The following is a 13923-nucleotide window of genomic DNA, read 5'->3' on the forward strand; positions in this document are numbered from 1 at the left end:
TGCACTCACTCATTCCCCTTCCTCTCCCTTCCAGCCAACACGCCGAGTGCAGGGGAGCAGCCAGTTGGTTCAAGCAGGTCAAGGCAGCCAAGCCGAGCAAGGAAGTCAAGGAGCAGTCAGGCCGACATAATAAGCGAGCAATCAATCAACCATCTGGGGGGTCAAGCACGTCGACTTGATCCGTCAAATCAATCAATTCTGTCGCGTCCCCACTCGTCGCGCTCTGTCCTCAACCCAATACGACACTGGACAACGAGACGGAACCTCCCAGGGCCTCGCCTCTCACATACATTCACTCACTCAGGTGTCTCTGTGTCATCCGCGCATCTCACCTACTTAGCCTCTCGCATTCCCACCTCGCCTTCTTCACTTCGTACCCCTCCCTCAACCTTAACCCTTCTTACGCGCACTATCACTGGGAAATGACCCGCGAGTATTGACAGCAGCATAAGAAAAAAAGAAAAAAAATCCAGCTAGATACGGACTTCCGCCTTTTGCAACCGAAACAGCTCTTCACCTGGGGACATTGCCTGGCATCTTATCTGACTTCTTACCGGGCTATTTTTTTGTTATTTTATTTTTATCTTCCCCCGTGTTCCCTTGTTCCTTTCCCTCCCCCTTTTCCCCCTCAGCTCCGTCCGCGGTCTACTCAGCTGCGAATTATTGCTACAGCACACAACAGCAAAGGTACCCCCCATACCAAAACTTCTTTGGGGGATACTTACCTGATTGCTACTCAATGCGCGGCGAGTAAGCTATAAAAAAAGGATAGCGAACGAGCCAATTCTGCGTGCCTGGGGGAACCGTTTCCACCCACACCCCTGGTCCAAGGTCTAATCCCTCTCTCCTTCTGCTTTTCGTATCTGGAACTTCTCTGGACCTCCCACCCCGACTTTCTTCCCACCTCACACAAGCACACCCCATTCTGGAACGCGTCGCATTTCGACTCTACCAACTCTCAGACGCTCGACGAACGATACAAAAGTTCAAAGTCGCGTCGAGACTGGGTATTTTCACCCAATATGTCTCTCTTCCCTAGCGACAGCGGCCTGTTCGCTGCCGCTACCGATTGCTCGTCCAACATCGCGTCTTCGAGTTCAACACCCCCTACTAGCATTTCTGATATCGCCAGCCAAGCCTCGGATGGTCCTAAGCTCGACGACGTCCCCGTCATTCTCGAAACCGAAACCCACATCGAAGCCCAAGTTGAGGCCCAGATCGAAATCCCCGCTGCGATCACCACCGACCAAGCACCCGAAACACCCTCGGAGCCCCAATCCGAAGCGCGCCCCCGCCGATCATGCTCCGGAAAGCAGACATACAATCTTTCACAACTGAGCGGCACAGCAAACCGCGGAAAACGACGCGCCAAGGGTGACGATGTTGCAGACCGACGCAGGACCATTTCTGGAGAGACACTTGCAAATGGCGACTCAAACGCCGACGATGTGGCGCGTGCTGCTGGTAATCTCGTTCGTGACGGCATTGACGCGTTGAACCTTCAATGGTCCGTCGGAGACCTCAAGACGCCGCGCCCGAAGAAGATCAAGACGCAGAAGGCAGAGACCTCCCGCATCACCCGCCATACGGCGCGTCTGATCGGCACCCCCGTCGAAAATTTCGCGACCAAGGTCTCCAACCTTGGCAAGCGGAGTCGCAAGACATTCGAGAAGAGCATGGCTAGAGTCCCCCGTGAGCTGCTCCGCCTTCAGGATACGAAGGAATTCGCCGGCATCGACGACAAGCCTGTCATAAGAACAGTCTGGTCCAACGGAAAGCTCGTGATCCTCGACGAAAATGGCAACATCCCTGCACCACCGCCCAAGAAGGCCAGGTCTGAGCCGCTGGAGACCAAGAAAGAGGAACCGGAAGAGAAACCCGAGCAAGCCGCCGAGCCGCAGCCCAAGAAGACAAAGCGAACCAAGAAATACCTCGATCGCGGACTGTATGCCGGCCAAGCGACCCCTTCGGACCTGACCAAGGGTCTCAGCGCGGCCGAGCAGAAGAAACTTGCGCAGACTCCGGAGCTGAAGGACTACGGCCGCCCCAACAAGGTTCTGCCGCTGCCCATGTTTAACGGCCTGCGCTTGCTTCTCAGTGGCCGCGACTTCAAGCTACCCTACGACGTCTGCAATCCTCTGCCGCCAGGCCAGCCAAAACCTGACGAATTCAGGAAGCTTACCAAGAGTTTGATCCCCGACGCGCCTGCCCACCAGCTCTTTGCTAACACTGCTGTAGATCGATTCATTGGGGAGTCGCACTCCTTGTGGAAGAAGACGCCGCACTTCGTTGACCAGTCCAAGTGCGTTTGCAAGCCCGAAGACGGGTGTGGTGAGGACTGTCAGAACAGAATCATGCTATACGAGTGCGACGATAAGAACTGCAACGTGGGCAGGGAACACTGCACAAACCGCGCGTTCGCCGATCTCCAAGAAAGAAAGTCAGGCGGCGGCAAGTACCGCGTCGGTGTCGAGGTTATCAAGACATCTGACCGTGGCTATGGCATCCGCGCAAACAGATGCTTCGAGCCTAACCAAATCATCATGGAATACACAGGCGAGATCATCACCGATGAGGAGTGCTCAGAACGCATGGAAAACAAGTACAAGGACAGCAAGGTAAGAGAGTTGACTCGCTTGCTTGTTCTGGCGAGCCACGCTAACGCATCGCCAGTGTTACTACCTCATGAGCTTCGACCAGAATATGATCATCGACGCCACTAAGGGCAGCATCGCTCGCTTCGTCAACCATTCGTGTGCCCCCAACTGCCGGATGATTAAATGGATCGTGTCCGGTCAGCCGAGGATGGCGCTCTTCGCGGGGGACAAGCCCATCATGACGGGCGAGGAGCTCACATACGACTACAACTTTAGTCCTTTCAGCGACGAAAATGTCCAGAAGTGTCTCTGCGGCGCGCCAAACTGTCGAGGGATTTTAGGGCCCAAGCCTCAGGAAGTCAAACAGCCCAAGCCTCCCAAGTCGACGCTCAAGGCCGTAGTCAAGAGTGCCGTCAAGGCCAGCAAGCGCAAGATCGAAACACTGGTCGGCGACGACGAAGCCGGCGGCTCGGCAAAGAAGCGCAAGGTCAAGGCCGCCAAGGGGGTGCGACGGTCGCTCTCTTCGACCAGCCTGCTCACCAAGGCTGCTGCCAAGGGTGCAGCCACAGTGAAGAGGCGCGTGTCGGCCATGGCGATTCTGAGCAGTACTACCAAGACAAGCACGCCGGCAAAGACGAAGGCCAAGGCCACGAAGGCGACTCCGGCAAAGACGACGACCAAAAAGACAACTCCGAAGAAATCTACACCTAAGAAGTACACGGCTCCTAACCCGGCGCGCAAAGTCACGGCAGTCCGTAAGTCGGGCTCCGGCAAGACGCTCAAGACGTACGGAAAGACGTCGCCTAAAAAGATGGCGAACCGGGCGCCGAGCATGACCATTGTAGCTGCGGGAGCAGGGGATGACGATGCGAAGACGGCAAAGACTTCCAAGCTCCACCGAAGCTTGAGCAAGGCTTCGCGCACTGCGCTGGAGGAGCTCTCTTTGGGGTCCACGATCCGGCTTGTGAGCCCTGAGCTCATGAGCCCCGAGGCCACCATCACGGCTCGCCAAGACTAGACGCGGGGCGTTAGGGGACATGAGCCACGCTGCAGGAGGCATTAGGTCATGCCTACCCATTATCATTGAATCTTGACGTCGACAAACGAGTGCGGGTCTGTATGTGTAAGGCGTTTGCAAGGTGTTTTCGGTCATTCAACAGGCGAAACGGAGCATTGTACATTATGGGGCGGGAAGACATCAAACGTACAGGGGAAGGTGTGGGGGGGGGGGGGGGGGGGGGGCGAACGAGCGAAGTGGCAACGACGGTTGGGGAGGAGAGTCGCGAATATGCATTTTTGAAGCACAGCGACGTCGGTCTTGGCTCGGCTCAAAGAGGAAGTGATGAAGTCGGACCATTTCTATTCTATCGACTGCGGATCTTGCTGCATACATTGAACGGAACCGGGGTCCGCTGTCAGTGCAGGGTCTAATCATCCTTTTTGCTCACGCCCGCGGTGGTCAGCAACATCTCTTGGGCATTTTTTATATTTCATTCTCTAGTCTTCACACCGGCATCAATCCATCTTTCGATAGTGGCAGGGTATGGGTCCGAATGCACGAGGGACATGCTTAATGATGAAGTAGACCCCACCAATGCTATGGCACTGAGCGATTGTCTGTGTGAGTTGTCCTTTGATCTAATTAGTGCCGGGCGGCAGAGATTTGCTTTCAGTAAGCAAGTAAGTGGGAAGATGATGACTCTTGGGACGATGACCAAAGACGAGGCGGTGATTGGGTCCCTGAACAGGGGACTTGGAGCCAATCGTGTCACCGAAACCCGACCAGAGGCCAATGACCAGCGGCAACCCACGAGAGATGTGGCTGTGTGCATTCGGAAAAGGTAAGGTGACCTGCTGGAGTTGAGTAGCTTCGGCGAATGCTTCTAGAAGCCTTGGCCGGAGGCTGGGGGGGGAAGGGGGGGGGGGGGGAGGGGGATTCTGGAGCGACCCACTATGCTTGTTCTTTGTCCTTTCTACCGTCTGTTTTTGCCCAAATTTTCTGGGGGTGCTCCTGCAACACCCTCTATCTGCTCGGGTTCTTTGTGTGTAATCGGGCCAAAATACAGATAGCTGATGGGTGTAGTTACCGGTAGTTGCCTGCCTACCTACCTACCTAGGTAAGCGGAGCTGGGGTAGGCGGACCCATCGGGCAACGGCGCCTCGGAAGGGATCCGCTTTTCGGACTCTTCACACCTATCAGGTCGATTCCCTTTCTGCACTTCTGTCCGCCTTGACCACCAATAGTGTGTACCATGCTGATTGTTGCGGCTCTGCTCTGCCCTCACCTGCTGCCGTCCATTCCCTCTCTTTCCTTTCCCATCGCCGCCATCTTTGCTCATCGCTCCCCGAAACCTTGTTATGGGCAGAATCAACCACGCCTACGGCCAGGTGACCCACCGTGGCAGAGCAGAACTTCGTCACAATCTGTAAGTAAGGCCTCTCCTTTTTTTTCTCTTTTTTTTTCTTTCCTCACAAGCGCGCACCGGCGTGGATCGGCGCTGGTGTGTCGTCATCGTAGTCCGCGATCTAGGTGACCGCACACCGAGGGACACCCTAGCTGGGGAGGGGGGGGGGGGGGGGGGGGGGGGCTCCGCCATCATCTCAAGCTCCCGACGCTTCGTTACCAAGCAATTCATTCCGTAAGACAAGGCGATCAGGGCGTAAGGGGCACCAGCCACGCGTCCACGGTCAACTACCTGGAGAAACAAAACCAGCAAATTCATCATGTACTGTTTGAGGGCCGCCTGCCTTGCGGCGTGGTCTCTGTCTATGATTCCTAATTCTACGACGTTTGGTACGTCCTGGGAGGGGGGTAAATCTTGTTGTTTCTTTTGGCCGGATCGTCGTGATGCTGGTCTGCGAGACAGCTGGAGTGTGCCTTTCCCTCCTCTTTCTCTTCCCGTCCTTCTCCGTCCCGCTGCCATGCCGGTGAGGGCGTTGATTCCCTTCTGTTGAGCAGAGGCTCCATGCCATATGCCATGTCGGTGGTTTGCCAGTGTAATGGGCGGGCTGTGAGCCTGGTACTTTGCTAGTCAGCGAACCGCCCATCCCTCCGGGTTTGCATTGTCACTCCGAGACTCACCTAGTGGTCGACACGCACTCGGATCTCCTGGACGGTGCAGTGACGGCATCTCCTCATATGGCAAGCGGGGCAGTGTTCGTCGATTTTGTAGTTGTTCGGCCCGTGGCTGCAATTGTGCTACATGGGTCAAGAGGCATCAGTCAGGGCCTAGGGAACTTGTCTTGTGCTTCTGGGTCTCGAACTCACGCAGTACCATACCACCTTAGTCCTTGTCCTCGGGGTCTGGGGCATGTTTGCGAGTTGCAGAGGTTATTCAATGCCGTCTTGTGTATTCGGATCTTTTGGGTACGAGACCTGTACGTCTTGTATCCCGAGCGTCTGGGCTGATGGCGAGATGCTTCAACTCTCTTCGAAGTCGATGGTCGAAGGGTTTGTTTATAAACCCTTCGAACATATCTCAAAATCTCGTTTCAAAAGTCTAGGCACGGAGCGCAGTTGCGCACATCTCTGTTGCGCAACTTCGGTGGATATGTCTTGTCTTTTTTTTCGAAATTGCGTCCATGTTCGCTGGGGCCGGGGGGCTTGGCCGAGTTGCATTGCCTCATCGGTGAGGAGAATTTCAACTTCACCTAATTCCACCTCGCTTTACATCCAGTCATACTTGCCAATGGACCCCAGTGCTTCCTCACTTGCTGTCTTTTTGTCATTTGCCTAGTTTTTCCAGATGGCCACTGACTCCATTCCATCACAGAATGTTACGCTACTTGGGTTGGCTCCTACTACCAATGAAGCATAAGGGGCTCGATTCCGCCACACTACCAAGTACCAATCATCCTCAAACAGGTGCCTCACCAAGGGGAACGCCTCAAACTTTTTCTTTCCCATCCAAGTTACCCTCCTTTGCAAGGGGAACAGGTACCATTCTTGACTCACATCTCACTACCTTACTCCATGACAGAAGACGAGGCAACTGATTTCGACGACCATCAGCCACTATTCGCGGGTTCTTACGGTGCTAAGAGAGGGAGGTATCCATCAACCGCATACCGAATATGGGCTGAGCGTCGAGTCTTTTGTGTCGTACATGCGTCTAGTCTACCTGTCAGAAAGATGCCCGTCATTGCGGCCAGTGCTGCTTCATACATGGCCACCTCGGTGTGATGATTCGACACACCGTCAATGGCTGTCGCATCGTTTCTCACGGGTACCATTTCTCATTGTTCCTCACTTCGTGCATTCGCTCACTATCAGTCCGTCCTACTACTGGTTCAGACACCCTCTAAGCTCAGATGGAGACAGCACGTGCTGAGAACGAGCGAGAGGTGACAACGAAAGAAGCGCTTACACTGCCGGATGACTTGCTGGTTTGGATTCGAGTCCCCAAGTGTTTTCTGCTCTATAGTCATAGTACTTTTCTTCATCGTGCAGATGGCCAGCGCCCCGCTGCTGCGGTCCGACTAGTACGAAACGAGGTCAATACGGTTCAAGAAATGCGATTTTTCACAATTCACTTTTGTGAGACGAGGCGACTAGCAGCAGTAAAGGATCTCCCACCAGCCACAAAGTGGCTATGGGGAGGGCGAGCAGGGCAGAAATGAAGTCATTTGTCTGTTCTTTCGAGCCCATCGCTAGGCGTAGCTCCTGTCTATCCGATCCTGTCTTGCCCGATTCTTGGCGGTCTAAACGAAAACATCGTACCGGCTCAACCGGATAGCTTCAAATGCTCGCGATCCGTGGCAAGCCCGCCCAGCGGCTGCCTTTTCCATCATCCCTTGCATGTCCGTCCTCGGGGAAAACCAACGCTCGCCATGCTGTCTAGTCTCGGAGCTCAGGGCCTGCCGAGACTAGACATACTCAATGGTCAGAGCGCTGCGTGATCACCTCCGTCGTACATCCGCCACAGCGTTGGTGTTTACAGTTAGGGCAGTACATATCGATGGAAGGGTTACACGGTCCATAGTGACAAGCATCCTGGAAGAAGCGAAGTTAGCACAGAGACAGAAGGCAGTGGGCGACTCTGGCGAGCAAGAGATTCACTAACACAGTACCAGACGCTGATTTGGACGACTGCCTTCTTCTTGCTGCTGGAGGACTTCCCGTGGGAGGAGCCGCCGTGGCTTTTGGAGCTGGAAGACTTGTGATGTGAGCCCATGGTTAAGATGACCGGGGTTGAATGAAGGTGATGATTGTGAGGAACGAAGTCGATCGTTTATGTTTTCTGCGTCGAGTACTTGGAAGCTGCAGTGGCGGGATATCGTGTGATGGGAAGATGCCGACTTTTAGGCTGGAAAGGGGCGGCGCTGTCGTTCCTTTTCAATTCTTTCGACGCTGTCTTCTACGGCCTTTGGAGTTTCGCTCGCAACCAAACTCGCACAAGTGCGCACCCTATTTCATCCCTCATGATTGAGGAATCCGGCGAAGAGCAAGCTAGTGCTTGCTTCCTGGATGGAGTCTCCTCTGAGAGAGCGGGGCGAGGGGCTTGGAGGAGCATTGCCTCCCTCAGCAGAATGGCTCTTCCTCGGGTTCCAATCATCATCAACACGCCCCATCGTTGGAATGCCTGTCACTTTCCTCAATCCTCAAGTGTACAATTGCCTTGTCATTTGCCTCAAAAGGAAGACAAGAAGAAGAAAAACCGTGCTTCCTGATCATACGTCGACTTTGCTTCCATCCTGGACTGTGCTGCCCAGTCCTTTTGCATTCGCGAATAGGGCGTGCATCGAAGGGGCGTAGTCGTCCTGCAGCCTTGCGCCTCCCATCCTTCCCGTGCTGTCGGAAACGCACTCTCACCTGCGACTCGGAGGGTTAGGGGTTCCCCCCCCCCGTATCGTATGCAAAGAAGGTCAGGGCATGCGAACCACTACACCGGATGCGCCCACCCCCGAGGCCACGTGAGGACCCTTCCAAGGCCTGGGGCTCGGTCGGCCTGCCGAGGCACACCAAACGGTCGCCCTATATGTGGAAGACATTAAAGCAAGGTTCTTTTGCATGGTGGGAATGCGTGTATGCCTAAACAGATTGGCTCTACGTACGCGCATCTACACGATATGAGTGGCCATCGACTGGCTGATGCATCCGCGCTCTTCGTCGTGCCAGCTTCCTCCCAATGAAAAGCCCTCGCACTGGCGGGATGCCAGGGCTCTTTACTCGATGCATGCAGGGGCCCCTCGTGACCGAATGTGCACTTTATTTAGAGGAAATATGACGACGTGCCTCATCGAGGCCACGTCCGCCTCCTCAATGGCTAGCAGACCATATAAGTAGGGCAGCACCGATCGTCAACGTGGATTGTACGGCTTGCGAGGATGTACTGAGGCGGACTTTGAGGTTTCTTGAGGAAGATATCGAAATGACGGTGAGCTGCGGGCCATGCACAGCCACCTTCCTCTCTGAGCAGTTAGGCCAAATGTACGATTCGCGGTTTGCAGCAGTTTGAATGGTCTTCGAGGGGTTGGGACTAGGCCCGGAGGGAGCGGTGCCGTTGGCGAGACTCGCGATTTCCAAAGCTCCTGCTACTTCTGAGGAGGTGGGAGTTTCGTCGATCATCTAGGTAAGCTGTAGACTAGACTCCGCTACTTCGTATTTCATTCCAATCGATTACGTCAATGACAATTTCGTTCCAAAGCCAACAGGGAGTGTTACGGCGTATGATGAACAGTCCAGTCTTGGAAGTTGGGAAGCGCTATAGGGGTTTACGTCATATTCGTGAGGTGGAAGATGCCCCTGAAAGCTGCATTGGTGAATGCCAAACCCTGCGATCGTTGATCACGGTTTGCATGATTTGACACTGATGTGTGAGCCCGATTTGCTCTGGCTACATATTTTTGCAGTCCCAGGCAAGTTGGAAGCCAGGGACGGTCATGTGGTGGTAGAATGCAGAGGACTCAAGCCGCAGACGAGACAACAAGATCAATTCCATTGCGGAGGTTGTCGTGGAACTTCTAGTCTATCTACAAAACCAGCGGTAACCTTGGTTCTCCCATTACAAAAAAAAAAAAAAAAAAAAAGACGGAAAAAAAATGAGGCAGGTGAGAAACGGCAGTCGTGGTCTCCTACATCTTGTATGCTTTGTCACACCCCCGACCTGGTCAGTGGTAGTCGTCCACCCCTGACTTGTGACTCACGAGAGATACCGAGAGAGCACAACTACTTGTCTAGACCAATGAAAAGAAAAGCCTAAGCGATCAACATCAAAAGACGAACCAATGCCCCATTGCGTGTACACTCCTGGAGTCTCGACAGGAGAGGCTCGCCGCCCTCTGTTTGAGCCCCCCCAAATGCGCGTTTTCGAGATCTGTAATCGAGGACTTCTGGGTCAGATCGGCCTCTACCGCCTCTCGCCCGTCACAGAAATCAGGGCACGAAACAGGCCGAAGGCCAACTATCTGCTGCTCCTGCCCTTGACCACCTGGACAGGGCAGTTTACGCAACGGTTATAGTAACACGACGGGCAGCTCGGAATGTTTATGGTCATGCCCGAGTCACCACATTGGCACTACGCGCTGTCAGTCTCTTCTCCAGACATGCTCTCGCAATGTCAACACTCACGCAAGTCCAGACTGTGATGCTGACGGAACCCTTGCCAGACGATTTGGGCATCGTGAAAGGTTGAAGTGGTACTGGCGCGGTTGGGAAAAGATGATGAAGTAGATTATGAAACTCTGAGTTGATCTAGATATGTCTCTACAATGACGCGAAAAGTGTTGCTGAAACTGATGATGGGATAACACTCGACCAGAACGCTATTCTCCCCTCTTCTTATACGTGTCCAGCAAGCACGACAAAGTCTCCTCGACGAAGCGTCACATATGCATTCAAAACGAGGCCAGGTCCAATGCCATTGTGGAAGTGAAATGCCGGCCAACAAGAGTCCAAGCCACACAAAGGTATCCTCTAGGCGGCTTTGCACAAGGAACCTCAGGCGGAGTCGCCGACGGCGTGAATGAGGTCTATTTGGTGGGGTCTCTGGCAGACCAAATCGGTGAGCGTCGTAGTTTGTTTCGAAAGGCACCCTCTTTACCTTGACAGGGTTGTGAAGGCACCAAAACAAGCTATGCTGCCGCCCGGGGGTATCGCCAACCCCGCCTCTCTGCACATCAAATAGCATGCAGCGTTTGCTTCGCTGGGGCGTGTGCCGATGCGCTTCATACCCGGGGGTCTTCGTACACGATGCTACGGTGAATCAGGCAGAACTTGAGACGGCAGGACGCTGGGACGATTAGCCTAGACATTGTCATAGATGTAGGGGACGCGGGATGAGGGGCAGGACACCCCGATGACTCCTCGCATTGTGCCGAAAGTACGGAGGAGGGCGGCCAGATAAGACTTCGTGGGGACGCGCGAGATGCGAGGTGCCGTCGGAACTCTGGGAGGGTTTGCGGCTCTGCAGGGCCGATGCACCGTACTTTTGTGCGGCTCTGCGGTTTTCGACGGCTGTGCAAATCCCAGGAAACGCGGTAAAGGTGCCGCCCTGAAACTAGCTGACCACACCGAGCAACTAGGCAACTGCTCCACTTCGACTGTGAGGTATGCGCGGAGGCTGAATCAAGGCGGGACCAGACTTCGGAGCAGAGCCGCATGCCACGACTGGCTCCTGTCTTTGACCCAGGTCGCTTCGAGGGGCTGCGGAAAATGCTCGATTTGAAGTCACACTGCCGTGCCGGTGGAACAAGTCGTCTATCCAACCCTAGCTGCAGTCTCATGCCCCCCACGGCCACATGCGCGCCCAACTTGTAGAACGTGAGATGATACTCCAAAAAATACCGCCTGAAATGGTATGTCTTGGCTTGAATTGACTCAACCGGTTCGCAAGTCGAAAGTGAGTCGGTCGTAGGCAGCAACCCTCGTTTACTTTAGGACCAGGCTTTGGCTCTTAGTGCGGATAGTTGAGGGGGCGGAAGAAGGCTGCAGATGTCTAATGCATGATTGCGTAACTGTGCACAGCGATCCCTCGACTCGATCAGATGCGGCACCGGAAATGCGACTCGGATAACGTATAAATGCTGCATCACATGATGAGCTCTATGTGTGTTCGGTGGCTGCTGTTTCAAGGTCTTGGTCTAAGTAGAGTTACCCTGAACAGTTGAGTGGTGACTATTTGTTGATATAGTTTCACCTGGGGCTAAGTTAGTAGCGAAACGGTCATTCTTCAATAGTTTTGTAGAGATATGTATCTTCTTGTCGATTGGCACAAGGGGAAAACCAGTTGAGAGGACTATTTCTCGTCAGCCTCCCAGCTCTGCTATGAGGTTCTCCTCCTTCAGATGCAGTGACATCTCATCGTACACGTCGTTGCGGACATGGTCAGCGTTACTCGTCTGGGGATCTTCCCAGTTCACAAAGGACGGAATAGTGTTCTTCAGGCCGTAGGTAGAGTAAAGCGATAGTTGTGGACTGATAGTCGGTGTCGTTGGTCAAAAGTCGAAGCTTGGCACCGAGCGGCTTATAATCAAGGATTCATAGTCGGTATTTGATAGTGCAAGTCGTGTTGCATCGTCAGCAACTCAAAGCAGCTGGGCTGGCTGTTCCAAGTTCGGTGAGGTCGTGATCGAAGGGCTTTTCTGTAGTCAAGGAGGTAATTTTTTTGTGAAGTTTGAAAACCGATCTGTTGTCTTTCGACGTGGTACTGCCAACGAGAATGACAGCTGGTCGAGGAGGAGAAGGGGTCTGAGATCTGGGGCTGGGGTGACGAGGCACTTAAGTACATGGAGACATCATGCGGCTCTGCTGGTCCTATGACCATGAAATATGAAGTCATGAGCCTCAGGCCAGATAGTAAGGGAACCCTGAAGTTGAAAATCTTAGGCAGAAAGACCATTTGCTTGAGCATCGCAAAAACGGTTGTTATCTCCTTGGTCTTGTCAGTCCTCAGTATTGACCCACAGTCCTTCCCGCGTGGCTCTGCTTTTGGTCTTTTGAGTCCCCGGTTGGGAATCTGAGATTGAGAGATTCAAATTGCGGCTGAAGTTCAGATCAGAGCAAGCTTGAGACAATTGGCTTTCTATAACGTGTTGGTAGTAGATGGCAAGGCATGACTGAGCAGTTTGCTTACTGAAGCCCTACGACGTTGAATGGTATCCAAGGCGAAGGGCAGAAGCTATTGCCAATCGAAAGCACCGGATCATTCTGAACAGCCATTCGCGGTAAAATCCAATAACCGAGCGCTCATAAGGGCCATATGGTTCTGGACAAGCAAGCTTGCCCTAACTTAAAGGGCAGCAGTGTCGGCCAGTGCTGTCGTGAAATGGCGAATGAGCATACTCTTGATGTGGCAGCATGTTGGACTATTACGAATTCCAGATGCCGCAAACCTACGTTCTTCTTCTGTGAAGAAGCATCAAGGTGAAGGCCACGTTCAGTTTGCGTCACCATTGTGCAGCTTCCAGGGATACTGGCGGTGGTTTTCTGAACTCGCGATTCAAGACATGAGACATCCGAGTATTGGGCAACATGGAATAATGATTCCGGCAACGGGGCAGCTGAAATACGGGTGTATGTTGGTTGAACTCTAAACCCTGTCAGCTGGTTGGCGAAGCTGCACTTGCCAGCTGGAGCCAAAAAAAGTTGCCGTTGCCGAATAGACGCAGCCATCAAGAATCTTCAACGCACGCTTCACCCGGCAATTCTGGCCCTATAATTTGAACTGGGTTAAGTTTAATCCTCGGTTTGATCACCAAACGGCGTTTCCTGAGTCTGGATAACAAACCTGGTTGGTTTGGTGTGATGCGTAATCGCCGAACGGATGTGGAGGTTTGACGGTCGAAGCAGAGGGATGCGGCTGGCTTGCATACACTCTTGTTGTTGGCCAAGTGACAGTATTCTATCGGCAGCGGAGAGGAATATGTCCATTCGCTAATTGCTGAATGAGTCATTGTGGGAAGGGAGTGTGAGAGAGGATGAAGGTGTGAGATGCAAAAGGTAAGACAGGGAGGGTCGCGGAGGTTGGCTGTAGGGCTGACGGTGCCTTTTGATCCACTTCTACATAGTACCTACCAAGATAGGTACCTAGGTATCCGTACTCCGTACGGGTACTTGAGTCTGCAGCGCGGCACTCGGGTTAAACAAAACAAAAACATAACCGGTCTCAAACACATCCAAAAAGTACCTGTATTTAGAAGCCTATCATACCCCCACCGCGTTCGATAACTTGATTGTTATTATTTTGGCATAATGCAGACTTTTATGCATGTTTTAGTGATATATCGTTTTTTTTATTTATTTTTTACCAATAGATAGGTAGGAAAAGTAGTGTGTTAGTAGGTAGGTAGATGCCTAGGCAGGTTAGGTGAGATGGGAGACCGGCCC

The 13923-nt window shown here is 53.3% G+C and overlaps 5 protein-coding genes across 5 annotated transcripts; 2 read left to right on the plus strand and 3 right to left on the minus strand.

Moving 5' to 3' along the window:
* Positions 1-1022: 1022 nt before the first annotated feature.
* On the plus strand, positions 1023-3615 carry LY79DRAFT_592297 (SET domain-containing protein; the record flags this gene model as incomplete). Its single annotated transcript, XM_060561403.1, has 3 exons — positions 1023-2187; positions 2239-2618; positions 2674-3615. The coding sequence occupies 3 exons, from the start codon at positions 1023-1025 to the stop codon at positions 3613-3615; spliced, it is 2487 nt and encodes an 828-aa protein (XP_060411382.1).
* Positions 3616-5679: 2064 nt separating this feature from the next.
* LY79DRAFT_520939 (uncharacterized protein) lies at positions 5680-5910 on the minus strand (the record flags this gene model as incomplete). Its single annotated transcript, XM_060555293.1, has 2 exons — positions 5680-5796; positions 5866-5910. The coding sequence occupies 2 exons, from the start codon at positions 5908-5910 to the stop codon at positions 5680-5682; spliced, it is 162 nt and encodes a 53-aa protein (XP_060411383.1).
* A 1293-nt stretch (positions 5911-7203) lies between these two features.
* Positions 7204-7954, minus strand: LY79DRAFT_561967 (uncharacterized protein). The gene is made up of 2 exons (XM_060558436.1): positions 7661-7954; positions 7204-7590 (listed from the first exon to the last, which is right to left on the minus strand). Exons 1-2 carry the CDS (start codon positions 7769-7771, stop codon positions 7474-7476), a joined length of 228 nt encoding a protein of 75 aa, XP_060411384.1. The 5' UTR covers positions 7772-7954; the 3' UTR covers positions 7204-7473.
* On the plus strand, positions 7771-8478 carry LY79DRAFT_310501 (uncharacterized protein). The gene has a single exon (XM_060552336.1). The coding sequence runs from the start codon at positions 7881-7883 to the stop codon at positions 8265-8267; it is 387 nt and encodes a 128-aa protein (XP_060411385.1). The 5' UTR covers positions 7771-7880; the 3' UTR covers positions 8268-8478.
* A 1522-nt stretch (positions 8479-10000) lies between these two features.
* Positions 10001-10218, minus strand: LY79DRAFT_520998 (uncharacterized protein; the record flags this gene model as incomplete). The annotated part of the gene is made up of 2 exons (XM_060555299.1): positions 10001-10114; positions 10168-10218. The coding sequence occupies 2 exons, from the start codon at positions 10216-10218 to the stop codon at positions 10001-10003; spliced, it is 165 nt and encodes a 54-aa protein (XP_060411386.1).
* Between the last annotated feature and the right edge of the window lie 3705 nt (positions 10219-13923).

The sequence above is a fragment of the Colletotrichum navitas genome, assembly GCF_030913465.1.
Source record: "Colletotrichum navitas strain CBS 125086 chromosome Unknown LY79scaffold_56, whole genome shotgun sequence".
In the NCBI taxonomy this organism is placed as follows: domain Eukaryota; kingdom Fungi; phylum Ascomycota; class Sordariomycetes; order Glomerellales; family Glomerellaceae; genus Colletotrichum; species Colletotrichum navitas.

What these genes read in the sequence shown, in the direction of transcription:
- LY79DRAFT_310501 (XM_060552336.1), top strand. Translation starts at nt 7,881, where the DNA reads ATGGGAAGATGCCGACTTTTAGGCTGGAAAGGGGCGGCGCTGTCGTTC.
- LY79DRAFT_561967 (XM_060558436.1), bottom strand. Translation starts at nt 7,771, where the DNA reads ATGGGCTCACATCACAAGTCTTCCAGCTCCAAAAGCCACGGCGGCTCC. An exon ending in AAATCAGCGTCTGGTACTGT is followed by an intron (nt 7,591 to 7,660) that starts GTTAGTGAATCT and finishes CGCTTCTTCCAG; the next exon opens with GATGCTTGTCACTATGGACC.